We start from the raw sequence: 27018 nt of genomic DNA on the forward strand, positions 1-27018 counted from the left end.
AACAGGCAGAGAGAATACCGTCAGAGCCAGGCATTTTCCTTGGCCCATCCAGACTAGAAAAGGATTATTCCTTATGGGTTGGGGAAGAGAGGGCAATGTCAGCAGCAGGGAAGAGCATCTGAAAGTGTCTCTGAGAAGAAGCTCTTGGTCTTTCCTGTCCACCTCATCTTTGCCAGACCAAGCCCTGTGGAGATAGGACAGGAAGGGCCCTCCCCGTGCCCCAGGTGGAAGACACTGGTTCATGGCGTCCTACCAAGGGCCCCGAGAGTTCACAAGCCTGCAAAATTCTCTTTCCCTCATGACACTGGAAAGAGGAGATGGTTGCTGTGGTTATAACAGTCTCCAAATATTCCTAGGGCAGGTGGGAAGTAGTCAGATATTTTTCCAGGTATTGTGATAGGACCTTGAGGGCTGGAGAATGTGAAGGGCTTTGAGACATGATGACACAGGCCACAGGTTGCACTTGACCAGTGTCCACGTGAGGAGAGGGACTTCTTAGCATATATGAACTTGGCAGAGGCTGCTCAGTGATCAAGATACTAGATAGGCTCCCTGGAATTCAGAAGCTATTCCAGGTATATGTGTGTGCACAGCATGTAGGGTGAGGGGCAACCTTCAATTAACAGAATTTATTTTGTTCTAAATTGGTCTGATTGACTGGGTGTAATGGCTCAGGCCTGTAATCCCAGCACTTTGGGAGACCATGGTAGGTGGATCACTTGAGGTTGGGAGTTCAAGATCAGCCTGGCCAACATAGTGAAACCCGTCTCTACTAAAAAGACAAAAAAAACCCAAAAACATTACTTAGGCGCGGTGGTGGGCACCTATAATCCCAGCTACTCAGGAGACTGAGGCTGGAGAATCACTTGAACCCAGGAGGTAGAGGTTGCAGTGAACAGAGGTCATGCCACTGCACTTCAGCCTGGATGATAGAGCGAGACTCCGTCTCAAAAATAAATAAATAAATAAATTGGCCTGATTAAAATTTTCTCATTTTCTACTGCCAGGTGGAATGAGCTCTTGAGATAGAAACCAAGTCAATAAAAGCATTTACATTTATTTGCACACTAACCACATCGATTTACTACTTATTCCCAGTTTTCTTATTTACTTATATAAGATCCATTCTTTCATTTTACAAATACAGATTTTCAGAGTAAGAAGAGAGAATAATTCTTCTAAAAATAAAGGCAGGCATTACAATACAATTTGCAAATCTAGGTACCACGTGGAAAGTCTCATCCGTTCTCAACGTTCCTGTATCATTAACTGCTCATTTTCACACTGGTGACATCCAAGTCCTTATTGTCAGCATCCTCTTTCTTCCACATCTCCACTGGAGCATTTCCAACCTCCTGCCACCAAACTCAACACATTCAGGGAGAAGAGGGCTGGTCTGGGACCACAGAAATCCTTGTTCTAATCTTGGAGGCAGTGCTCAGTAGGAACTTAATGAATTGTTAAGTGAATTTGGTTTTTTTGTTTGTTTGTTTGTTTTTTGAGACGGAGTCTCGCTCTGTCGCCCAGGCTGGAGTGCAGTGGCCGGATCTCAGCTCACTGCAAGCTCCGCCTCCCGGGTTTACGCCATTCTCCTGCCTCAGCCTCCCGAGTAGCTGGGACTACAGGCGCCCGCCACCTCGCCCGGCTAGTTTTTTGTATTTTTTAGTAGAGACGGGGTTTCACCATGTTAGCCAGGATGGTCTCGATCTCCTGACCTCGTGATCCGCCCGTCTCGGCCTCCCAAAGTGCTGGGATTACAGGCTTGTGAATTTGTTTTTTAAGAAAATCAGCAGGTAATGTATCCCCGGGCAATTTTATCTGATTTTTGAAATTCAGATTGGTTTTCTATTACTTGGCGAAGAGAATGGGGTACAGTCACTCCTCTTGGGGGGTTCTGCATGAGGAAGTATCCATGATACTTGCTGTTAAGCAGTGATCAGGTAGAGAAGGAAAGTCTTGGCCACATCAACTCTCCTTTGTGAAGTCAACAGTTCTCGACAAGGAGATTATGGTGCTCTGTAGAGCAGGAACATGAATAGGGCTGAGATCCTTCCTGGATGATCCCAGGCAGAACCCTGACCCTCATTCTCCAGGCCCACCTGCCCTCCATGGGGGCTCTGCATTGCTGGGGAGAGCGCATTCTCCTAACCATGTGGGTGAAGGATTGACTCCAAGGTCTTATCCCTGACACTCTTAAGAAAGCTCATAACTGCAGTTCCACCTGTGCCCCTGTCTTCTAAAGCCTGAGGAGGCCCTGGGAGATGGTTTGGCTTCCTACGCTTTGCCTTGGCCGCAGCTGTGATGAGGTATCTGGTGACCATGGTGATGTGATAGCTCCGCAGGTCTACCAGGGCCTGCACACACTGGTTATAGGCTGTCAGCAAGTGGTCCTGTCCAGAGGACAGGACGTAGTCCCTCAGGGAAGGTGCCGAGTGGATGTCTTCTATGAAGGCCTTATGGGAAGGAGGCATGTAATCCCTCATTCGGTACAGAAAGTCAGCTGAAAGAAACAATACAACATAATGTCATAGCTCCACATGGAAATATAGCAGAGCTCATCTGCTGCTGCTTCTTTTTTTTTTTTCTCAAGATAGGGTCTTGCTCTGTCACCCAGACTGGAGTGCAGTGGTGTGATCTCAGCTTACTGCCACCTCTGCCCCTGAGTTCAAGTGATCCTCCCACCTCAGTCTTCTGAGTAGCTGAAACTACAGGTGTGCGCCACCACACCCAGTTAATATTTTTTGTATTTGTTTTAGTAAAGATGGGCCCTTGCTATGTTGCCCAGGCTTGTCTTGAATTCCTGGGTGCAAGCGATCCCCCCACCTCAGGCTTCCAAAGTGTTGGGATTACAGGTGTGAGCCACGATGGTACCCAATCTTGTCTGCTTTTTCAGACAGGAATGCACCAGAAACTGTTGCTGGTGTTCTAATTCAAATCTACCTTGGCCCTTTCGTTTGCAGACTTCACATACTCAAATGCATATTTCTAACTGTTGACAAGAGATGGAGAAGAGGAAACAAAGTAAGCACATCTCAGATGACAGAGTTGGCACTAGATTTATTTGCCAATGTATAAATATTTACTACATAACAAATGTAAATGAAGTATCCAGTTGGTAGCTGCTATGAGTAGTATCTTCAAATGTAGGACACAAACCCTTGAACTGACTAGCTGAATACTCTGGTGAATTTTGTTTTCCTCAGTGCTTTGTTTTGGAGGGAGCGTAAGAAAAGGAGAAAGTTATACAGAACTGTGAAGGCAAAAAAGATAAAGAATGAGTCACTGTTTTAGTAACAGCCTCTTGACGCCAAATGGTTTAAAAATCAAATCAATAGATATTTATAGGAAATTCATTATGGGTTTAATAGTATGCATGGTAAGTAAATCAACCACTGACATCATCAAATGCCAAAATCCATGAAAAATTATCACAGTTCTAAAGAACCAACTTGAATCTATGACACTAAGTTCTGGTGATTCTTTTTCTTCTAATCCAACTTGAAAACTCCATAGTATGAGGTGTCTTGTTTGCAACTGTTAAAAACTTAACTTGATCCTGGCAGGTAAGAACATGAGCAATTTCAAGCTTCCAGGGTGATAGATCCCTCTGCTAGTATAAGTAGATTTGGCTAGAGGTTGCACCATTTTGTGGGGAAGTACTTTCTCGGAAGAGCCCAGACCTGTTTCCAGCTGGCCCAGGCTCATAGCCTTCAAACTCTACATCTCTCCCCCATTTCAGAAAAAGGAAGCTAGTTTCTAAAGATCCAAACCAAAGTGATAGTGAACAGTTGGAAACAGAGCAACATTTTAAGATTTGGAAGTAAAACCCAAGATCAAGCTGAGATCTGATATTCCAATATTAATTGACTTGACACAAAAACATTGGCAGTCATGTGGTTTCTTGGCTGACTTAGAGAAGTATAAACTTCATGACATTTTAATTTATATTTGGTTTTATCAATTGGTTAAAAAAAAAACAAAAATCCCTCTTCTCTTCCCCCCTCTCCTCTTAAGGGAAAACAAAATGTCTGACTTACCACTTTCCTTGCTATGACGAATGCCTAAGAACTCATCAAAGGCATGAAGCACTGTGCTCTGAGCTGCACTCCCGCCCGAGTATTTCAGGGGCTCTTTGGAAACTCCTTCATACATCAGCCCTGCAGGCATTGCTGGGTTATCTTTCCATCTAAGCAAGAGTAAAAGTGAGAGAGAAGAAGAGGGTGCAGGGAGGTAATGGTACATTTTCTGACATGGAAACTGAGAGCGAAGGAGAAAGGGAAAATGATTTCAACGGTAATTTTAGGGTGAGGGATTGGGTGTATCTTTGTAGGATAAGTACTAAAGCATCATCTTCACTCCAGCTTCATAACAAGCTATAAATTCATAGCCCTGTTCTTCCTCATCTAAAGGGTTATTCCAGAGAAGTAAAGGCTATTTAGAGAGGAGTTTGTAGCACTGGTCCCATGACATATTTATTGCAAATACTCGGTTATAAAGATGTCCTCAGTGCTGCTCAACAGGAACATTTCAGGGGCTCTGGAAAAATCTTCTTCACTTCCTTCGCTAATCTCAACCTTGATGACCAGATACTTATAACTCTGCCAAGTAAAGAGCCTCACAAATATACACAAAAACCCACAATTGCATACACGGATACACACAAATGAAAACACACACACACACACACACACACCCCTTTGCCCTTCCCTGAAACAGTGATAATTGTTAACAAGTCATCACAATAAACTATCAATGCTGGATATTACCTAACTTTGTAATCTGTAATGTACAGATGTTACCTGACTTTGAGGATGCCTTTATCAAATACTTTGTTGACCACAGGTATTGATAATAAGGATGGATGAGAAGAGTAACAGCAGGAAGCACAGAGCAAGCCTGTGCCTTACCAGAGGCTGAAGTCAGGGACACGCAGAAAGGCTGGGACTGGGCTGCCGGCCATGGGCCACGAAGCAGCTGTTCTCTCCTCCCTTCCCTTCCCTCTCTTCTCCTCCCCACCTTTCCTCTCCTTCTTTGTCTCTCTGATTCCTGTTCTTCACTGTTTTCTCTGAGTTCCCCCTCTTTATGCCTCCATCTGTTTTACTCATTTTCCTGTGTCTGACCTTGCATAGTCTTGAACAATCACAGAGTGTGTGGGCATGACTTTATAATGAGTCCAAAACAAGAACAAGCTCATGTCACATTTGCACCTACCATGCTGTATAGTTTATAAAGCATCTTCGCATTCATTTTCTCATTTGACACCTTGTGTGTAGATCAGGACAGGTTTTTGGGTTTTTTTTTTAATACTTCATTTCATAGATAACTAACAAAGACTTAAAGCAATTAAGGTTCCAGGATCATACTGTTAAAGGATGATAGAAACAGAACTTGATCCCCAAACTTGCAATTTTCCATCTTCATTTCTACAAGAACCTCATATGTGGATTTCCATTTTTACTAAGGAATATCGTCTTTTCCTCCTATAGCCAGAAACAAGTTACTTTCTTTGTTATGAGTTTAAATAACAGATTTACATTGATGTGGCACCATTTTTCTGTAATTCTGAACGTCATTTTGCTCAAGAGAAGGGACACATGCACACACCATATACACATACAAAAGCCACAGACAGACTGCCATGTTTGCTGTTCGTGATATTTTCCAAATACTGCTCTGAGGCTGGAAGTGCTGTAGGGAGCCAGGTTGTTGTCACTGGGGGCTCCTTGGGTTGGCTGTGCTACGGCTTTCACTGGGTAAATAGCACAGTGGCCTTCGTAACTCGGGCACCATCAGTCTGAAAAGAGATGTGGTACAGAAAGAGTGCAGGGGAATGGCGGGAAGAGGAAAGGAGAGGTTACCACTGCCAGGTCCTGACAGGCTGCAGCTATTAGGAGTAAGGCCTCTACCTCTATCAGATATGGAATTTAATTTTAGCTTTGCTATTTATTAATAGTGAGCCTTGGCTTAGTTAATTAACCTCTCTGAGCCTCAGCTTTCTCATCTGAGAAAATTAGTATCTACCTTATTGGATTATTGTGAGAACTAATTAAAATAATACCTGCCCAGGGCCTGGAACATGTTAAGCATTCAATGAATACTAGCCATTTTATCATAATTTTTAGAGTGAATGGGAATCCCGGCTCCCTTTTCATTACTGTTTAACTTTGTACAAATCTTTCTGAGCCTTTGTTTTCCCAATTTATATTTGCTTCCTACAGCTGTTGAAAAACAAAATAGGCTCCAGAGAGGTTTTGTGACTTGTCCGTTAAGACCCTGGTCCAATAAAGTTGATGAACATTTTATGGGGAAGAAATATGAAAGACATAACTGCTATTGGGTGATATATGGGCACACTTGTTCGGGTTTTTCTTTGTAATCCAGTTGATGGTCTTATGTAGTTATTCGGGGCTCTTTCACTAGCTCCTTCCCATCTTGAGTACTGCTAAATGTTGCACTCTCAAAGGGTCAGTCCATGGACTGCTCACTACTCTCAATTTCCAAATGGTTTTATCTAGCCTCATAGATTTAGAAAACAACTATATCCCAGCTGGATGGGGTGGCTCACGCCTGTAATTCCAGCACTTTGGGAGACCCAGGTGGGGAGATCACTCGAGGTCAGGAGTTTGACACCAGACTGGTCAACATGGTGAAACCGCATTTCCATTAAAAATATAAAAATTAGCCTGGCATGGTGGTGCACACCTGTAGTCCCAGCTACTTGGGAGGCTGAAGCAGGAGAATCGCTCGAACCCAGAGGCAGAGGTTGCAGTGAGCCAAGATTGTGCCACTGCACTCCAGCCTGGGTGACAGAGCGAGACTCTGTCTTAAAAAAAGAAAAAACAAAGCCTATATCCTGACAATTTAGAAATGTAAAAAGCTATTTACACCTATAGCTGGACCTCTCCCCTGTATTCCGGACCCATATATCCAACTACCTACTTTATATGAATGTGTCCCTAAACTGATCTCCTGATTTCCTTTCTTCTTTGCTAAACCTGCTTCTCCTATAGTCTTCCTCATTGGAGTAAATGATGTCTCTGTTCTTTCAGTGAACCAGGCCCCCAAAACCTGCAAATTATCTTTGACTCACATCTTTCCATTAACTTTGATTTCAGTACATATCCACAATCTGATCATTTCTCAACACTTTTAGCCCTTGTACCCTAGTACAAGCCACCACCCTGGATTGTAGTGATAGCTTCTTAAATATTTTCCCTGTTTCCATCTTAATTCTTGGAGTCTGTTTCCTACTCAGTCAATACAGAGATGATTTGCAACTGAAGGCAGATCACGTTGTTATTCTTTTCAAAACGTGTCAATGTTGTCCATCTTACTCAGAAGAGAAGCTGACAAAGCTCTACACCATCCAGTCTCTACTGTCACCTCACTCTTTCTCATTCTCCCCTGAGTTTTGCAGTCCTGCTGGCTTCCTGCAGCTCTTCCACCATGACCAACACGCTCCCACCTCAGGGACATTGCACTTGCCATTCCTTCTTGCGACTCACTCCCTCACTTCCTCCAGGTATCTGCTCAAATGTCATAGAGGGTTGTGGCACTCTTGGACCACAATAAACAAGAAAATTTGGCCACTGTATTCAACAGTCCCTAATACACTCTATCCTGCTTTCCATTTCTTCATTGTGCTTATCGTTGTAATGTATATTGTATGATGCTTTTATTAGATTTACTTGTGCATTAATTGTCCATCCCTCACCATGGAAATGTAAGCTCCAGAGGGGCCAAGTTGAGGGTTGGTTTTACTGCTCTATTCCCAGCACCTAGAACTGACATGGGGTAGGCACTCACTAAATATGTGATAAATGAATGATTTAAAAATAGCATCCTATAAGTATGTATTATATAGCCAGAATATATAGACCCAAGCATAGTTCTTGAAAGAATGTGGCCAGCTTAAAAGAGCCATCCAGTGTCTCAAATGGTCAAGGGACATTAATCAATCTGTTTTCAGTGCCTCATCCTGAAGAGATGTCACATTGAAGGTGACAGAGCAAATATCAGCATGAAAGTCCAAAAAGATAAAAGAAGCACATCTACTTTCAAAACTCATGTTCTCTAGCTTGCAATTCTAGTCTGAGGAAGGGAAAGGGTGTTTCTTTGAGCAATCCAAATATTGCTCCCATACATTCTCAGGTACAAGCTGCTACTGTGAAAAAAGAGGAACTATTTTCCTTTCAAATATCTGTAGGCATGATTATTTTTAACCTTTCTTGTAGCAACCCCAAGAAAACGGGAAGTTTTGGTAGGAAAAAAATGAGATGGTTTTTTTGCAAGGGCTAATAACTTCCTCAAGAAATTTAATGTGAGTGGAAACTAAAACTAAAAGGAATGAATATGTGTCATCTACACATGAAATATCTCCATTCTCCTAAATAAAAATGTTTTTTAAAAAGCAAGCAAAAAGGCCGGGTCTGGTGGCTCATGCCTGTAATCCCAGCACTTTGGGAGGCCAAGGTGGGCAGATCACCTGAGGTCAGGAGTTTGAGACTAGCCTAGCCCACATGGTGAGACCCCGTCTCTACAAAAATTACAGCCGGGCTGGTGGTGGGTATCTGTAATCCCAGCTACTCGGGAGGCTGAGGCAGGAGAATCACTTGAATCCGGGAGGCGGAGTTGTGGTGAGCCGAGATCGTGCCACTGCACGACTCTGTCTTAAAAAAAAAAAAAAGTGCCAATACGGAGATGGAAGAAACCACATGACAAGGAATACTGGATGCCTCAAGAAGCTGAGAGCAGCTCCTGTCTGACAGCCAGCAAAGAAACAGATCTCAGTTCTGGAACCACAAAACACTGAATTCTGAAAACAACCTAAATGAGTTTTGAAGGGAATTCTTCCCCTGATCTTCAGTTAAGAGCCCAGCCCAACAGATAAATTGACTTTGGCCTTTTGAGACCCTAAATGGAAAAGTCAGTTGAGCTTGCCTGTGATTCTGACTTACAGAATTGTGGAACGATGAAGGCGTATTGTTTTAAGCTACTAACTTTGTGGTAAATTGTCGTGTAACAAGGAAAAACATATAGATTTAGAGAGCAATGTGAAGCACAAAGGGATTTTCCAGAATTAGGTGCTTCCTAAGTGCCAGTCTGTTTCTGCATCTATAGTATAAGGCCACTATGTGGTAGCAGGAAATTTTTAAAAATGGTCCATTTTTCTTTTTCTAATCCTTCAAAGGTATACAGAGAAAGTCCAAATACTAAGTACACTCTCAGCTCCATTTCTGCACCCTTCTTTTTGTTTTCCCTTTTCCCCATAAACCATGCACCCATTACTCTCAATCTTGGAAATCTTTTTGCTTCCACTCTGTACCCTCTACAAGGAGGATTCCACCCCCACTCTCTCTCAGGCTGGACTCTGTTTGAAGTGCTTCACACGTCAAACCCATCCAATCTGGAGAAAATACTTAGTATGTGTTGCTACTCTGTCCTTTCACCAATGTAATACAGTAGATTTTTAGCATTTGCATGTCTCTTGCTATATCCAGACACAGCTTCAGATTATTTCCATTGATAGCATTTCAGGTATCTCCTAGTTAATAAGATGGCCCACTAGATGATATCTATTTGACATATTCACCTCATCCAGCGATTGCCTCCACCTTTCATTTTTCACTGTTTAAAAATTAAACAAAAACAAACCAAAAACTCTTAATTTCCAAAGTTAATAGGAAGGCAATCTGATTAAAACATGTCAAGGAAGGAATGGCTAATTTGTTTAAGCAAAGCAAGTATCTAAAAGGAGAGTTATCAACCAGGCGTGGTGGCTTACGCCTGTAATCCCAACACTTTGGGAGGCCAAGGCAGGCAGATCACCTGAGGTCAGGAGTTCGAGACCAGCCTGACTAACATGACAAAACCCCATCTCTACTAAAAATACAAAAATTAGCCAGGCTTGGTGACAGCCACCTGTAATCCCAGCTACTTGGGAGGCTGAGGCAGGAGAGTTGTTTGAACCCAGGAGGCAGAGGTTGCCATGAGCCAAGATGGTGCCACTGCACTCCAGCCTGGGTGAAAAGAGCAAGACTCTGTCTCAAAAATAAAATAAAATAAAATAAAATAAAATAAAATAAAATAATAGTAGAGTTCTCTCTGTGGAGAAATCTTAAGCCATGTGACAAAAGAAGAGTACTCAGAAAATATGAAACAAATGGTTTGGGGTAGTGTCTTAGTCTGTTCCTGTTGCTACAACAAAATACATTAGACTGGGTAATTTGTAAATATAGATGTTCCTTAACTCACAGTAGGTTACATCCTGATAAACCCATTGTAAGTTGAAAATATCATAAGGCAAAAATGCGTTTAATACATCTGACCAACCAAACACCTTAGCTGCCTTTAAATGCACTCAGAACACTTACATTAGCCCACAGTTGGGCAAAGTCACCTAACACAAAGCTTATGTATGTCAACATGTTGAATATGTTATGGAATTTATTAAATACTGTACCGAATGTGAAAAACAGAATGGTCATATGGGTACTCAAAGTAGTTTCTACGGAATATGTATGCTTTTGCACCAACATAAAGTCAAAAAATGGTAAGTCAAACCATATTGAGTTGGAGACTACCCATAACAGAAATGTATTTCTCACAGTTCTGGAGGCTGGGAAGTCCAAGACCAAGGTGCCGGCAAGTTCAGTGTCTGGTGAGGGCCTGGTCTCCACTTCCAAGGTAATGCCTCAAGTCCTGTGTCCTCACATAGTGGAAGGGACAGGGAATTGAAAAAAAAAGGAGCAAAAAGGGCCAAATGAGCTCCATCCAGCCCCTTTATAAGGGCGTTAGTTCCACGCATGGGGATTGTTTTCTCCTCTCAGAGGAGACATAATCACCTCCCAGAGGCCGCACCTTCGAATACCTCATCATCATAATTAGTTTTTAACATATTAATTTTGGAGGGGCACATTCATTCAAACCATAGCGTAGCTCTTCCAGGAACTTTAGAAGAAAGCTTCGATGCTATCCAACCCTATACTACACTCCCCACCCCTCTACCTGCCTTAATAACAAGAGGAAAAAGTAGATGTAAGTGATAGAACTGTGTGAGTGACATACTGTGTTTTTCTTCTCCTCTGTCATTGAGCTATAATTCTAAGAAAAGTGAATATAAATGGATCTAGATTGCCTAGGAGCAAACAGTTTGAACGGAACTATTTAGCCCTCAGTGTTATTTGTCGTGCAGATAGTTTCCCACTTCTTTTACCTGAGAGTGGATCCCTAGCAAGGGTCACTTGGTATGTTTCTTATGCTCGGAAGCTTCTGTCTCTTTCTCCCCTTACACATTCAGTCAATGCTACAGAGACGTCACACAGGAAAACAAGTGAACTATACTTACCCAGAGAGAAAGATCCGGATGACTGAATAAAATATGTCTGGATCTACATGATCTGGAAAAGCAATCAAAATGTGAACTTTGCTACAGGCAAATAAAGCAGTTGGTTACATGTGCATGGACCCTGCTGCTCTCCAGGAGCTCCTTCCCTATCTGATATGCACAGAGACCTGGAATGGAAGCTGCAACAATGGGGGATAGAATGTTCTCTTCTGCAGTTGCCCTCATGGGTGCTCCCAGAACTTCTAAACTATTCCACATGCTGCCCTTTTCTATTTGTGGTTCTTCCTTTCTCTGTACCTAATAACAACAAAAAAGAGATCAAGGCCATCTTTTAAAATTTCATATTTTAAAAAGGCGATGTTTGAGAAAATGAGGGAAGGGAGGAGAAGAAAAGCAGAGAGAATCACCACTCTCAAGGCTTTCACAAGAGATGAAAACTAAATTCACCGATGCTGAACTGAAGGTCTGAATATTCAGCAAAGGACACAGGAGCGGAGCAAGTGTCCTTTGCCCAGGGATTGCCACACTAGGTCAGAGACAGGTTTGCTCAGCTTCATGTTTAGCTGCCTTCATTAATATAAACAACTGTTTCTGATCTATTCCAGTGTTTGGGGATCACTGATTCTTCCAGTTTATTAACTTGTATGTAAGGAAGCCTGCCCTCTTATTTGTACTAAATTTCTTTTCATCAACTTTTGAAGGTTGTTCTATTGTTTTCACGTAGCGGGACACCTCTGAATTCTGTCACCTGGCATATGCCTATCTTACTGAGATCTCTGTCTGTGTCTTTGTTTCTGAGATATCTATCTATCTATCTATCTATCTATCTATCTATCTATCTATCTATCTATCTATCTATCTATCTATCTATCTATCTATCTATCTATCTATCTATCTATCTATCTATCTATCTATCTATCTATCTATCTATCTATCTATCTATCATCTATCTATCTATCTATCTATCTATCTATCTATCTATCTATCTATCTATCATCTATCTATCATCTATCTAATCTATCTATCTATCTATCTATCTATCTATCTATCTATCTATCTATCTATCTATCTATCATCTATCTAATCTATCTATCTATCTATCTATCTATCTATCTATCTATCTATCTATCTATCTATCTATCTATCTATCTATCTATCTATCTATCTATCTATCTATCTATCTAATCTATCTATCTATCTATCTATCTATCTATCTATCTATCATCTATCTATCTATCTATCTATCTATCTATCTATCTATCATCTATCTAATCTATCTATCTATCTATCTATCTATCTATCTATCTATCTATCTAATCTATCTATCTATCTATCTATCTATCTATCTATCTATCATCTATCTAATCTATCTATCTATCTATCTATCTATCTATCTATCTATCTATCATCTATCTATCATCTATCTAATCTATCTATCTATCTATCTATCTATCTATCTATCTATCATCTATCTATCTATCATCTATCTAATCTATCTATCTATCTATCTATCTATCTATCTATCTATCTATCTATCTATCATCTATCTAATCTATCTATCTATCTATCTATCTATCTATCTATCTATCTATCTATCTATCTATCTATCTATCTATCTATCTATCTATCTATCTCTATCTAATCTATCTATCTATCTATCTATCTATCTATCTATCTATCATCTATCTAATCTAATCTATCTATCTATCTATCTAATCTATCTATCTATCTATCTATCTATTATCTATCTAATCTATCTATCTATCTATCTATCTATCTATCATCTATCTAATCTATCTATCTATCTATCTATCTATCTATCTATCATCTATCTAATCTATCTATCTATCTATCTATCTATCTATCTATCTATCATCTATCTAATCTATCTATCTATCTATCTATCTATCTATCTATCTATCTATCATCTATCTAATCTATCTATCTATCTATCTATCTATCTATCTATCATCTATCTAATCTATCTATCTATCTATCTATCTAATCTATCTATCTATCTATCTATCTATTATCTATCTAATCTATCTATCTATCTATCTATCTATCTATCATCTATCTAATCTATCTATCTATCTATCTATCTATCATCTATCTAATCTATCTATCTATCTATCTATCTATCTATCTATCTATCTATCTATCTATCTATCTATCTATCTAATCTATCTATCTATCTATCTATCATCTATCTAATCTATCTATCTATCTATCTATCTATCTATCTAATCTATCTATCTATCTATCTATCTATCATCTATCTAATCTATCTATCTACATCTGTTATGTGACGACTAAATAATAACATCTACTTATTATCTATCTATCTATCTATCTATCTATCTATCTATCTATCTAATCTATCTATCTACATCTGTTATGTGAGGACTAAATAATAACATCTACTTATTATCTATCTATCTATCTATCTATCATCTATCTATCTACATCTTTATGTGAGACCCAAATGATAACATCTCCATACCATCAACTTCCTTTTCCAACCATCATACATAGTCTTTGATCCTATTTCTTCTTCCTGCTCCCTAATTTCTCTGAAGTGTCCACGAGCCTGGGTGACTCATCTTCCTTCAGCCTCCAGCCCTCCAGATGCTCCTTGGTGGTACCACATTCTGTCTGCTCACATGTGGCAATGCCCCGTGCGCTAGATTTTTACTGGGTCCTACTTCTATGTCTTTCTTATTTGATGCTCTCTTTTCACCAAAACTGCTAAAAACACTACTACTTTTTGCTGAAGCAGAATGACGGGCAATACTTTAATATTTTGTCCAACTTAACATATTAAAGGAGGAAAAACGAAATGACCATTTCAATAGGTGTGAAATATCTTTTATGTAAAATGGTTTCAGTAGATGTAAGAAATCCATTTACGATTAAAACAAACACGCAGAAAACTTCAGCTAATTAGGAATAAGAGGAGATGTTCTTAAATGGATAAAAGGAATCCACAGAAAGCCTACAGTGCATTATTATGCTTAACAGTGAGATATTAAAAACAACCTTTTCTTTAAATGTGAAACTAAACAAAGATCAGCACTTCCACTCAATACTGTGTTAGAGGTCCTAGCCAGGAGAATAAGAAAAAAATACTAAAAAGAGATAAAAGTTGTAAATTTTATAAATGAAGAAGCAAAGCATTCCACTCAAACAATATAATTTATAAATAGAAAATACATAGGATCTACTAATAATTATTAGAATGAATAATAGTATTTACCAAGGTGCTAGATTTAAGGTTAATATTCAAATATCAATATCATTTTTGAAACTGGCAATGAACAGGTAAGAGGCGGTAAAATCGAAAGATACCATATTTATTAGAAACAAAAATATCAAGTAACTATGAATAAAGCAGAAGATAGGTAAGCCCCTTAGCTTGAAAGAAATTGAAGAAAAAACTAGTAAATGAAAGGATATATTTTCTTTTTTTAATTTTTTTTTGAGACGGAGTCTCGCTCTGTCGCCCAGGCTGCAATGCCGTGGCATGATGATCTCAGTTCACTGCAACCTCCGCCTCCTAGGTTCAAGCAATTCTCCTGCCTCAGCCTCCTGAGTAGCTGGGACTACAGGCATATGTCACCATGCCTGGCTAATTATTGTGTTTTTTGTAGAGATGGGATTTTGCCATGTTGGCCAGGCTGGTCTCAAACTCCTGACCTCAGGTGATCCATCCACCTCGGCCTCCCAAAGGTATATATTCTCTTATACCATATTCATGGGCAGGAAAACTCAATACGAATATCTAAAAGAAGAAATGTATTGAAGAGAAGAGTTCTCTGTCTGGATATATTTCAGGGCATGGGACAAAAGAAGAATATTCAGCAATATGAAGAAATGATTTGAGGTGGTTCACCCAGGAATTTTAGTTACTATTTTATGCTATTCTCTACCTCTCTATTTGCCTTATTCATAATACAGAAATATTAAATAGAATATCAAAATCATGTCATTTTTCTCTAAATTAATGTAGACATTTAATAAAATTTGAGCAAAATTTCCGAAATAGATTTTTATTTTAGTTTAGTTTAGTTTAGTTTGAAATGGAGTCTCACTCTGTCACCCAGGCTGGAGTGCAGTGGCACAATCTCGGCTCACAGCAACCTCCACCTGTAGGGTTCAAGCAATTCTCCTGCCTCAGCCTCTCGAGTAGCTGGAATTCAGGCGCCTAACACCCAGCTAATTTTTGTATTTTTAGTAGAGAAGGGATTTTGTCATGTTTGCCAGGCCGGTCTCAAACTCTTGACCTCAAGTGATCCACCCGCCTCGGCCTCCCAAAGTGCTGGGATTACAGGTGTGAGCCACTGCATCCAGCTCCGACATAGATTTTTAAAATGGAACTTGGCTAGATGATTCTAACAGTCTCTATGAAGGTCCTAGTCCAGGATAGCACAAGCGATGCTGGAGGAGAAAAGCCAGGTGACGGTTTGCTCTACTTGAAAACGAGGAATACCATAAAACTAGAGTGTTTAAGGCAGATGATATTGTTGCAGGGAAAGACAGACAATGAAACAGAACAGAGAGCCTAGAAAACACATCCATTCATTTTAGAAAAAATGACATAAGACTGTGCTAATATTGCAGGTTTGTGCTTATTCCTAGGAGGGAATTATAATTTATTTCTTATACTACTTACAGATAATTATAAGTAGTAAGTGGTAATTATATGTGAATTAAAAACTTAAAAATGAAAGACAAAACAACTTTAGAAGAAAATACATAAACATGTATTTATGAGCCAGGCCTGGTGGTTCACACCTATAATCCCAGCATTTTAGGAGGCTGAGGTGGGTGGATCACTTGAGTTTAGGAGTTCAAGACCAGCCTGGGCAAAATGGTGAAACCCTGTCTCTACTAAAAATACAAAAATTAGCCTGGTGTGGTGGCGCATGCTTATAATCCCAGCTACTTGGGAGACTGAGGCAGGAGAATCATTGGACCCAGGAGGCAGAGGTTGCAGTGAGCCCAGATTGAGCCACTGCACTCCAGCCTGGGCAACAGAATGAGACTCTGTCTCAAAAAAAAAAAAAAAAAAAAAATGTATTTCTGACTGATGATGATGGAATAATACCTTATGCAAGACCTCTTAAACCACAAACTTTTACAAATGATTGATAGGTTGACTATATTGAAATTAAGAACTTTTACTTTCAAAAGGCATAAGACGAACCATAACATTTGCAACACATATAATTAACAAAAATCGGCCTCCAGAGTGTCCAAAAGTCTTACTAAAACCAACAGGTAAGATAAAAGCCTATTTAACATACAAATGAGGAAAGACGTCCAGCCACGGTGGCTCACGCCTGTAACCCCAGCACTTTGGGAGGCCGAGGCAGGCGGATCACCTGGACACAGTGGCACACGCCTATAATCAATCTGGGTACTTTGAAAGACCAAGGTGGGAGGATCATTTGAAGCCAGGAGTTCAAGACCAGCCTGGGCAATATAGTGAGACCCTGTTTCTATATAAAAATAATTTTAAAAAAATTTAAAAGGAAAATCAGAGAAATGCAAAGTAAAACCATGATGAAGCACCATTATACACCTACCAGACTAGCAATAAACAAATAAATAAAAGACTGAATTAATGAATTAGTGAATGAAGAAATGAAGTTGACAACACTAAATGTGATGGGGAGGTGGAATTTCAACTTAGTTCAAACATTGTGAAGAACAATTTGGTGTTGGCCAGTAAAATTAAAGATGCACATACAGTCCTGCCGAACAATTCTACTCCCCGGTGTCCACTCTACAGAAAACCTGAATATGTAAACTTGTAGCTATGGGCATGAGCATATGTAACGATATCGCTTTTCATAGCAAAACAAACAAACAAACAAACAGAAATAAATGGAGAATAAGTAAACTGTAGTCTACTTGTACAAAATGATGCTGTATAGTGGTGAAAATGTGCTATGTCTATTCGACTAATGTGGATGACCCTTAGTGAAATAGGAGAATTGTAGGAAGAAACTCATACATTTTAATTTTTTTAGACAAGCTTCAAAACCATACAAAACAAAATAATATGAAAATATGCTGTTTAGGAATACTTTTGTAATAGCAAAAGCATACAAAAGTGAAGGAGGATGATTAATATAATAATCAAGATGATGACACCTGGAAGAAATGTTTTGGGAGAATGAAGATCAAAACAACACAAAAGGTTGCAACAGTTTTTGGTAATAATCTGTTTCTTAAGGTAAAAGTTGGATATGAGGGTGTTTATTTTCCAATTATTCTATATATTCAACTTATATATTCCATATTCTATATAATTAAATATTTGATTTTTAAAAAGAATAGAAGTTGGGCATGGTGGCTCCTCCCTGTAATCCCAGCACTTTGGGAGGTTGAGGTGGAAAGATTGTGGGAGCCCAGGAACTGGAAGCTGCGGCTGCAATGAGCTATGATCATGATTGTGCCACTGTACTCCAGGCTGGGCAACAAAGCAAGACCTTGTCTCAAAAACAAAACAACAAATAAAAAACAAACAAACAACAACAACAACACACAAGAAAATAGGACCCAGAATAGCATACAGCATAGTTATAATGGTTATACAGCTATTAATGGAGTTAGAGCTAGATATTCTGCTTCTGAATCTGATATTCTTTTCATACTCCCAGCTGATTTATCTTGAAGAATATCAGTGTATTGTGGGAGCTGACGCTGAAGACTGTTGAGAGAATATGAAGTAGAGAACTTCCTCCTCTACCAGCACGGAGCTGGTGAAGGAGGAGAACCCTTGCTTTCACATGTAATGTGTGCATTTTGGCTAAGAAGGGTGGTTCCTAAAAGCCAATGACATTATCCTGCAGGGAACCCAGAAGATCTACACATAAACGTGATGAAGCCTCCCCATGTGGCTTTTCCTTCCATGGGACTTTCTAGTGAAGTAGAAAAATGATACCAAGGATTAAACTTCTGCCCAAATGGCAGCTCCATTTAGTGCCTGGCCAGATGTCTTCCAATGTCCCTGTTCTCATTGTCCAGCAAAACACAAAACATATTGGTCAGGTAGCTTTCCCTTTTAAACCCACATGAATCTCAAGGAAAATATAATGTCTGCTCTTGATTAATTTACCTTCATCTCCTGAAAATTTTGTGCCATTAGTATTATTATTATTTTATTGAGGAAACCGCAGGAAACTTGCTTTTTAAACTTTTCAGGAGCAGAAATTTAGGTTTTACACTGGGAAGTAGCTTTTAAACAATGCAAAACTCAGAAAATCATTGCTTTGAGTCAGTGCTGTAAAACCTCACACTCAGAATGACTCCAGTCTTTTTACATGACATTCTTAACGTTCACTAACTACCAACCCACTCAAAAAGTCACGTGGCCAATGCTTCATTACTGACACACAGGGCAAGGCATTGCAGATGCACAATCCACTCCAGCAGATTGAACTAGACAAGCCATGGTCATGACCACCAAATGGTATCTCTTTTGTGCCATTCTCACTTTTATTAATTGATTGATTTTGAGACAGGCTCTGTCACCCAGGCTGGAGTGCAGTAGCGCCATCATTCCTCACTGCAGCCTCAACCTCCTTTGTTCAAGTGATCTTCGCACATGAGCTACACAAGTAGCTGGGACTACAGGCACATGCACCACCACACCCAGCTAATTTTTCTTTTTCTTTCTCTTTTTTGTTATTGTTGTTGTCGTTGTTTCAGACGGAGTCTGGCTCTGTCCCCCAGGCTGGAGTGCAGTGGTGCAATCTTGACTCATGGCAACCTCCACCTCCTGGGTTTGAGTGATTCTCCTGCCCCAGTATCCAAAGTAGCTGGGACTACTTAGCCTAGCTAATTTTTGTAATTTTAGTAGAGACGGGGTTTCACCATATTGGTTAGGCTGGTCTCAAACTCCTGGCCTCAGGTGATCCACCCGCCTCAGCCTCCCAAAGTGCTAGGATTACAGGCATGAATCACCATCCCCAGCCTTTTTTTTTTTTTTTTTTTTTTTTTTTTTTTTGGTAGATATAGGGTCTTGCCATATTGTCCTGGCTGGTCTCAAACATCTAGGCTCAAGCAATCTTCCTGCCTCAGACTCTCAAAGTGTTGGGACTACAGGCATGAGCCACCACACCTGGCCAGTTCCTACTTTAAAGCCTCATATTTCTACTGGATGTTTTATAATCACCTTAAATTAAATAAGTCTTTAAAAAATTATCTTTGATTATTTTTAAAGAAATTAATCTATGAAGTCTAGGTACGATGTGCATTTGGCACACAATTTACAAAGTTCAACGAAGTATCTAAGGAGAAGTATGCTTTCCTTCCATTCCTGACCCCAACAATCAATTCTTCTTACCAAAAGCAACCCTTGGTCACTGGCTGCTTCTAGTGAATGTTTATGGAGAATATTCTCAGATTGGCTATTGGGCAAGACTTCTAAAGCTTACAATTGACCTTTCTTCTCATCCTCTTGAGGAAGAAAATAAAAAGTTTAACAATTTTGGCCGTGTGTGGTGGCTCATGCCTGTAATCCTAGCACTTTGGGAGACCAAGGCGGTGTATCACCTGAAGTCAAGAGTTTGAGACCAACCTGGCCAACATGGTGAAATCCTGTTTGTACTAAAAATACAAAAATTAGCCTGGCGTGTTGGCGGGTGCTGGTAATCCCAGCTACTCGGTAGGCTGAGGCAGGAGAATCGCTTGAACAGAGAGGCAGAGGTTGCATCAAGCCAAGATCGCACCACTGTACTCCAGCCTGGGCAACACAGCAAGACTCCGTCTCAAAAAATTAAGAAGAAGAAGAAGGAGAACGAAGCCTAAGGCCAACAAATTGAACAACTCAAAAAGTAGACAGATACAGAGAAACTTGTACATGTAGTCAGGGGAGAAAGATAAACCGACAGTTAACATCTCAATAGCAACCATGGAAACCAGAAGCTATTGTACTGATATATTCAACATTTAAAAGAATATAGCTGCTAGCAAAAATATCCTTCAGGAATTGAGGAGAAATAAGGCAACTTTTGGAGGGGAGAGTTTACCAACAGCAGCCACTCACTAGAGGAAGTCTTAAAGGATGTACTGAAGCAATTTCTAAAGGAGTGAGGACAAACTTTAGAAGCATTAACATGGGGCTGGGCATGGTGGCTCCCGCCTGTAATCCTAGCATTTTGGGAGGGTAAGGCAGGCAGATTTCCTGAGCTCAGGAGTTTGAGACCAGTCTTGGCAACAGGGCAAAACTCCATCTCTACTAAAAATACAAAAAAATTAGCTGGGTGTGGTGGTGCACGCCTGTAATCTCAGCTACTCAGGAGGTTGAGGCACAAGAAATGCTTGAACCCAGGAGGCAGAGGTGAGCCGAGATCATACCATTGCCCTGCCTGGGTGACAGAACAAGACTCTGTCCAAAAAAAAAAAAAAATTAAGAAGAAGAAGAAAAAAAGCATTAACATGGGAGGGAGGGGAATCTGAGTCCTGGAAGCAGAGCTCCACACTGGAACTGGTTCCCTTGCAGTCATTTTCTGTCCAACCAAACAGCTGATCAGACATGGGAGCCAGCCAGAGCTGCACTGGAGATGAATGGGGACCGCTGTATGACATGTGCTTCTGCACCGGGAATTTCCGAAGACTGCACTGGAGGAGTCATTATGTTATACAGCCTCATGATGACAGTGAGGACAGCATGAATGGTCATGAAGATACAAATGGTTCAAAAGAAAGTTGCAGAGAACAAAATATACATTTTTTGATTGCACATGTCACTGGGATAATGAAACATGCCATATCTCAAACGGGAAATGCCCAAGAAAGTGTTCAAGAATGTGTATGTGCGTTCATCAGCTTTATAACACCTGAGGTAACTGAAAGATGCCCCCAAGAGAAACGGAAATGACCAGTGGAGAGGATCTTCTCTTTGCCGTGTCTGCCGTAGGCTTCGACAGTTATGTGGAACCTCTGAAATTATCCCTTCAGAAACTCAGAGAGGCTATGAAAAGAGAGAAGGGAATTGGTAGAGAAGTCAGAGCTACAGATGGGCTAAGTGAGGAGCTTACAGAATAGGCATTTGCTAGCCAGTCACCAGCCGGCTTCATACCTGCCGCTGGGCAACAACAAATGTTATGGTTTATATACCACCATAGCAAGAGATTTCTGGTGTTCGACAAATTCTGTTTCCAGGCTCTGAAGAAATGATGGGGTGAGGAATTTAGGGAAGTGAGAGTGTGTGATTCTGGAATAGAAATACCAGAAGACAATGACTGGTGAAAAAGGTATCCCTTTGTATATTAAGTAGCTGTAATGTAACTTCCTGATGCTTGACTAGTTGAGGTGTTAATTCTGACTAGAGAATCTTTTTCATAAATGATATTTATTTATTGATTGATTGAGACAAGGTCTCACTCTGTCCCCAGGCTTCAGTGCAATGGTGTGACCTTGGCTCATTGCAGCCTTGAGGTGCATCCTCCCACCTCAGCCTCCTGAGTAGCTGGAACCACAGGCACTCAACACCATTCCCATCTAATTTTTGTATTTTTTTGTAGAGATGGGGTTTGCTATGTTGCCCAGGCAGGTCTCAAACTCCTGGGCTCAAGTGATCCTGCCTCGGCCTCCCAAAGTGCTAGGATTACAGGCGTGAGTCAACGCATCTGGCAATGATTTTTTTTTTTTAACTTTGGATTTTAAAAGTATAAAATATTTTTATTTCCTAGGAGAGTTTATTCTTCTATAAGACTCCTGCATGCATTGTGTATTACAATTTATTACGTCAGAAATTTGTAGACAGTCTCTTACTTTCATATTGAGTCGTGCCACTTTTGTAATTCAGGAAGCAGCTGGGTTAATTCATAAAGTCTGCCCTTTTAATAAAATATAAAGGTAGGGTTCATTTTGAATACAAGTTGTTTGTATTGCGAATTTGTATTTGTCCTGGTTATATATCTTGCATGTTAGTTTAGTTAGAGTTTTAGCATATACTGTATTTATTAAAATGATTTCCTTTGTAAAGCATTCATAGCTCGAGCAGCACCATTTTTCAACAGTATAACTGAGTAAATGTGAATGCAGAAGCAAATATTGTCTGGCCTATTAAACTTATTGCCGATTAACGGTGTTTACAATGTTCATTGTGCCTGTTAATGTAGTTTTAGTTATTGGAGCTTTTGTTAACTCTAGACTTGTTATTGAGTTACATTATTAAGAGTGTTGGAATTCATTTAAGTTTAATGTAGTTCTAGTGCTTGTAAAATGGTGCCCTCTCAGTAAGTATATAACTTTTTCTTCAAACCATATCTTCAAGTACTATTACCCTTCAGAAGAATTTTAGGCTGGATGCGGTGGCTCACGCCTGTAATTCCCAGTACTTTGAGAGGCCGAGGCAGATGGATCACTTGAGGTCAGGAGTTCAAGACCAGCCTGGCCAATATGGTGAAACCCTGTCCCTAGTAAAAATACAAAAAATTAGCCAGGTGTGATGGTGCACAACTGTAATCCCAGTTACTTGGGAGGCTGAGGCAGGAGAATCACTTGAACCTGGGAGGCAGACGTTGCAGTGAGCCGAGATCACGCCACTGCACTTCAGCCTGGGCAACAGAGCGAGACTCCATCTCAAAAAAAAAAAAAAAAAAAAGAAGAAGAAGAAGAAGAAAAAGAATTTTATAGGCTGATGGTAAATCTTCTCATTTTACCTTTTAATTGAAATGTGAAGGTTCCTAGTGTACCATCAGGCATCATTGTGTGTACAGACCTTTTGCATGGGTGAGGGAATGGCTGGAACAGTGGCTATGAACAGTGTGAGTAGAAGCCGTCAACTGCTAGTGTGTTCTTGATCTTTGCAGTAAACTAAGCTTAGATAATATAACATGGTATAATTTTTTAGTATTTACTTTGGTTGTTTCTTTTTTAAAGTGAGGATTTGTATTTTCTCAATTATTCTTTTGGTGTTAATTAATCTGAACTTTTTTTTTAATAGTTAATATCAAAAATTGCTATTATGCAGTCTGCCTAAAAGGAAGTTTGAGTGAATGACATTTCTGAAGGATACTCCAGTTTGTAAGGTAGGAACAATTTCCCAGATTCAGGCTGAACAGAGACATTTACTCTGCCAGAAGGACCCTCTGGGGCATATTTGGGCTAATTGGAGTTTAATAACTTCCTCACTTTCTAACCCTATTTAAAAAATAATCAGGCCAGGCATGGTGGCTCACGCCTGTAATCCCAGCACTTTGGGAGGCTGAGGCAGGCAGATTACCTAAAGTCAGGAGTTCAGGACCAGCCTGACCAACATGGAGAAACCCTGTCTCTACTAAAAATACAAAAAATTAGCTGGGTGTGGTGGCGCATGCCTGTATTCCCAGCTACTCGGGAGGCTGAGGCAGAAGAATCACTTAAACCAGGGAGGCGGAGGTTGCAGTGAGCCAAGATCCCGCCACTGCACCCCAGCCTGGGCAACAAGAGCAAAACTCCATCCCAGAAAAACAAAAAAAGAAACAATCTTCATTATAGAAAGTTCAAATTGAAAAAAAGGAGGGAAGAAGTTAAGTAAAATCAACTACCATCCTCTGTGTTGAAATAATCAATGTAAATATTTTAATAAACATCATTTATCCTTTTTTGCTAAATATGTATATTTTTATCAAAATGTGCTCATATTATGCAAGTTCTGTAACCTGCTTTTTTCACTTAACAATATATTGTGAACATCTCTTATTTATTTATTTATTTTGAGACAGAGTCTCACTCTGTCGCCCAGGCTGGAGTGCAGTGGCAGGATCACGGCTCACTGCAACCTCCACCTCCCAGGTTCAAGTGATTCTCCTGCCTTAGCCTCCTGAGTAGCTGGGATTACAGGCATGCGCCACCATGCCTAGCTAATTTTTATGTTTTTACTACAGATGGGGTCTCACCATGTTGGTTACCCTGCCCTCGAACTCCTGACCTCATGTGATCCACCCACCTTGGCCTCTCAGTGTGCTGGGATTACAGGCTTGAGCCACCATGTCTGGGCTGTGAACATCTTTTCTAGGTCAAAAAGAAAAAGAAAGAAATGTTTGTATGATTTTATTATCATATAGAATGTATTAAAGAAGAATCTCAGTGTTAATTACTTTCCAATTGAGTTTAGACAAAATAAGTTCCCAGGCTAAGATGGAAAATCTTTCCATGATATCAAGTGAACTAATGAGAAGGGAACAGTAGCAGAATTTCACACTAAACCTTAGCCCCAATTTACTCAATAAGAAATCTGATTTAAATGCATACACTAAATTGTTAGAAAGAAACCCTCAACTCCTCATTACTGCTAAAAGAAAAAATTCTTAACACTGCCAATGTGCCAATGGGTCAAGCAAAAGCTGGAGATTCTGTTAATTTGGAAGTAAATAAAGGCAAACATTTCCATGACTTTTGGGGGAGAAAAGTATCCTTCACCTTTTCCGAGAAGAACATTACTTTCTAGAGAACAGGGTCTATCAGTAAGCATGCCAAAAAAAAAAAAAGAAAAAGAAAAAGAAAAAACAAACAAACAAACAAACAAAAAAAAAACCACATCTCTTAAAAATCTGAGCACTCGAAAGTCTGAAAATAGTTTAATCTTCCAATGAGTCAGAAAACTCAGAACTGGCTGAGTCCCTGGAAACCAGTTCCAAAGAAGGACTGGACGCAGCTCCTGCAGACACACACGGTTGACAGGCAGCAGGTGGTGGCAGGCTGACATAGATTTGGTTGTTTCTAGTACCGTATGGACTTCTGCCTTATGGGGGCAGTTTATGAAAATAGACCGGGCTGGTTCTGTCTTCCACTCAGAAGTGAGCACGGTACAAAACTGAGAAAAGCTGGAAAAGGACTTGGGATTCAGGTACCGGGAGGGTGGCTCTCCAAAATGCCACTGCAGTCTGCAACGGGCGTTTTCTACTCAGCCCTGAGTGTGAAGGGGTCTACATGCCTGGACGGAAGTAGTTATGGATGAAGGGATTCAAGCTCATGACTCTTGCTAAAGTTGGGCTCGAAAAGAAGCTATTGTTTGGTATGCTCCATTTTGGGGAATGGAAGCAGAGGGAAAAAGTCTAGCCAAGCTCTATTTATCATGCAGAAGAAAGTTAATAATTACAAACCAGAGGCAATGCCTGGAGCGTTCATGTGATTCCTTAAATCTTGCAATTTCTAGTGTTTGTTACTATTTTTATAACTTCATTTCTTGCGGTTACTATTGCTGCATAGAAACCACTCCAAACGCCGGGCGCGGTGGCTCAAGCCTGTAATCCCAGCACTTTGGGAGGCCGAGACGGGCGGATCACGAGTTCAGGAGATCGAGACCATCCTGGCTAACACGTGAAACCCCCGTCTCTACTAAAAAAATACAAAAATTAGCCGGGAGTGGTGGCGGGCGCCTGTAGTCCCAGCTACTCGGGAGGCTGAGGCAGGAGAATGGCGTGAACCCGGGAGGTGGAGCTTGCAGTGAGCTGAGATCCGGCCACTGCACTCCAGCCTGGGGGACAGAGCGAGACTCCGTCTCAAAAAAAAAAAAAAAAAAAAAAAAGAAACCACTCCAAACATAGGGGCGTGAAGCAACCACTGTGTTCTGCTGATGGGGAGTCTGGACGAGACAAGTTGGCAATGGCTTGTCTCTGCTCCACAGGGCTGGTGCCTCAGTTGGGAAGACTTCAAGATGGGACATAAGTTGGGGTGGGAGCCCAGAACCATCTGAAGGCACCTTGACTCCTGGGCTGAAGCCAACTGGGGAACCCACACATGGCTCTTTGATGTGGTTTGCCTTTGTCATTTGCACAGCATAGTGGTGTCAGGGTAGGTGGACTTTTTACCTAGCGGCTCAGGACACAAGGTAGAACCTGCATCACCTTTTCTAGTCTTGCCTCAGAAGTCGGTGCTATTCCCTCTACTACATTATATTGGCGACACGCATATCACAAGCAGGAGCACAGAGTCCACCCCTGGATGAAAGGAATGCCCAGGCCACACTGTGGAGGAGCGTGCAGGATGGCATGGGGCCATCCTTAGAAAATGCAGTCCAATCCATTCAGCTGTTTCTCCATATAGATGAATGTGACTAGGAGTAAAACATTGAAACGAAATTATGTCTGCTTGGGAAAATGTGCCTTTTGGGAAAACAAGGGCAGTAGCCCTGGGACCTCCTCAGACAATGAGACCTCCTGCAGAGGCTGAGCAGGAGAGCACAGCGGGTTGGCCTGGGCCTAAGAAGTGAGTCTGGGCTGGGCACAGTGGCTCACAGCTGTAATCCCAGCACTTTGGGAGGCCGAGGTGGGCAGATCACCTCAGGTTAGGAGTTCCAGACCAGCCTGGCCAACATGGCGAAACCCCATCTTTACTAAAAATACAAAAATTAGCTGGGCATGGTGGTGCCTGCCTATAATCCCAGCTACTAGGGAGACTGAGGCAAGAGAATCGCTTGAACCCAGGAGGTAGAGGTTGCAGTGAGCCGAGATCGCGCCACTGCACTCCAGCCTGGGTGACTGAGTGAGACTCCATCTCACACACATATACACACAAAAGTGAGTCTGAAAGTGAGCCCTAGGAAAGCCTGTGACAGTCAGACACTGAGTGCACCGTCTTACTGCTACATGTACTGGGACCTGGTGGAAGGTTTCTCATAATCTTCCAAAATTACTTCCTTGTGCTCATCCACGTGATCTGAAGACACC

General features: G+C 40.8%; 1 protein-coding gene and 1 pseudogene across 9 annotated transcripts in view; one reads left to right on the forward strand and one right to left on the reverse strand.

Moving 5' to 3' along the window:
• Positions 1–1032: 1032 nt before the first annotated feature.
• Positions 1033–27018, reverse strand: part of IDO2 (indoleamine 2,3-dioxygenase 2) — a 71741-nt gene continuing 45755 nt past the window's right edge. For 5 of the 9 annotated variants that reach the window (XM_050801339.1, XM_050801340.1, XM_050801347.1 and 2 more), the window contains 3 exons: positions 11348–11399; positions 4038–4186; positions 1033–2500 (listed from right to left, as the gene is read on the reverse strand). In XM_050801339.1, coding sequence (XP_050657296.1) covers positions 2145–2500; positions 4038–4186; positions 11348–11399 — 557 coding nt within the window. In that variant the 3' untranslated portion in view covers positions 1033–2144. Of the gene's footprint in view, positions 2501–4037; positions 4187–11347; positions 11400–24296; positions 24362–27018 lie in introns of all 9 variants that reach the window. The other 4 variants (XM_050801341.1, XM_050801345.1, XM_050801346.1 and 1 more) reach the window with 2 other exon arrangements.
• On the forward strand, positions 20885–21546 carry LOC126961578 (nuclear transcription factor Y subunit beta-like; annotated as a pseudogene).

The sequence above is a fragment of the Macaca thibetana genome, chromosome 8, assembly GCF_024542745.1.
Source record: "Macaca thibetana thibetana isolate TM-01 chromosome 8, ASM2454274v1, whole genome shotgun sequence".
NCBI lineage: Eukaryota > Metazoa > Chordata > Mammalia > Primates > Cercopithecidae > Macaca > Macaca thibetana.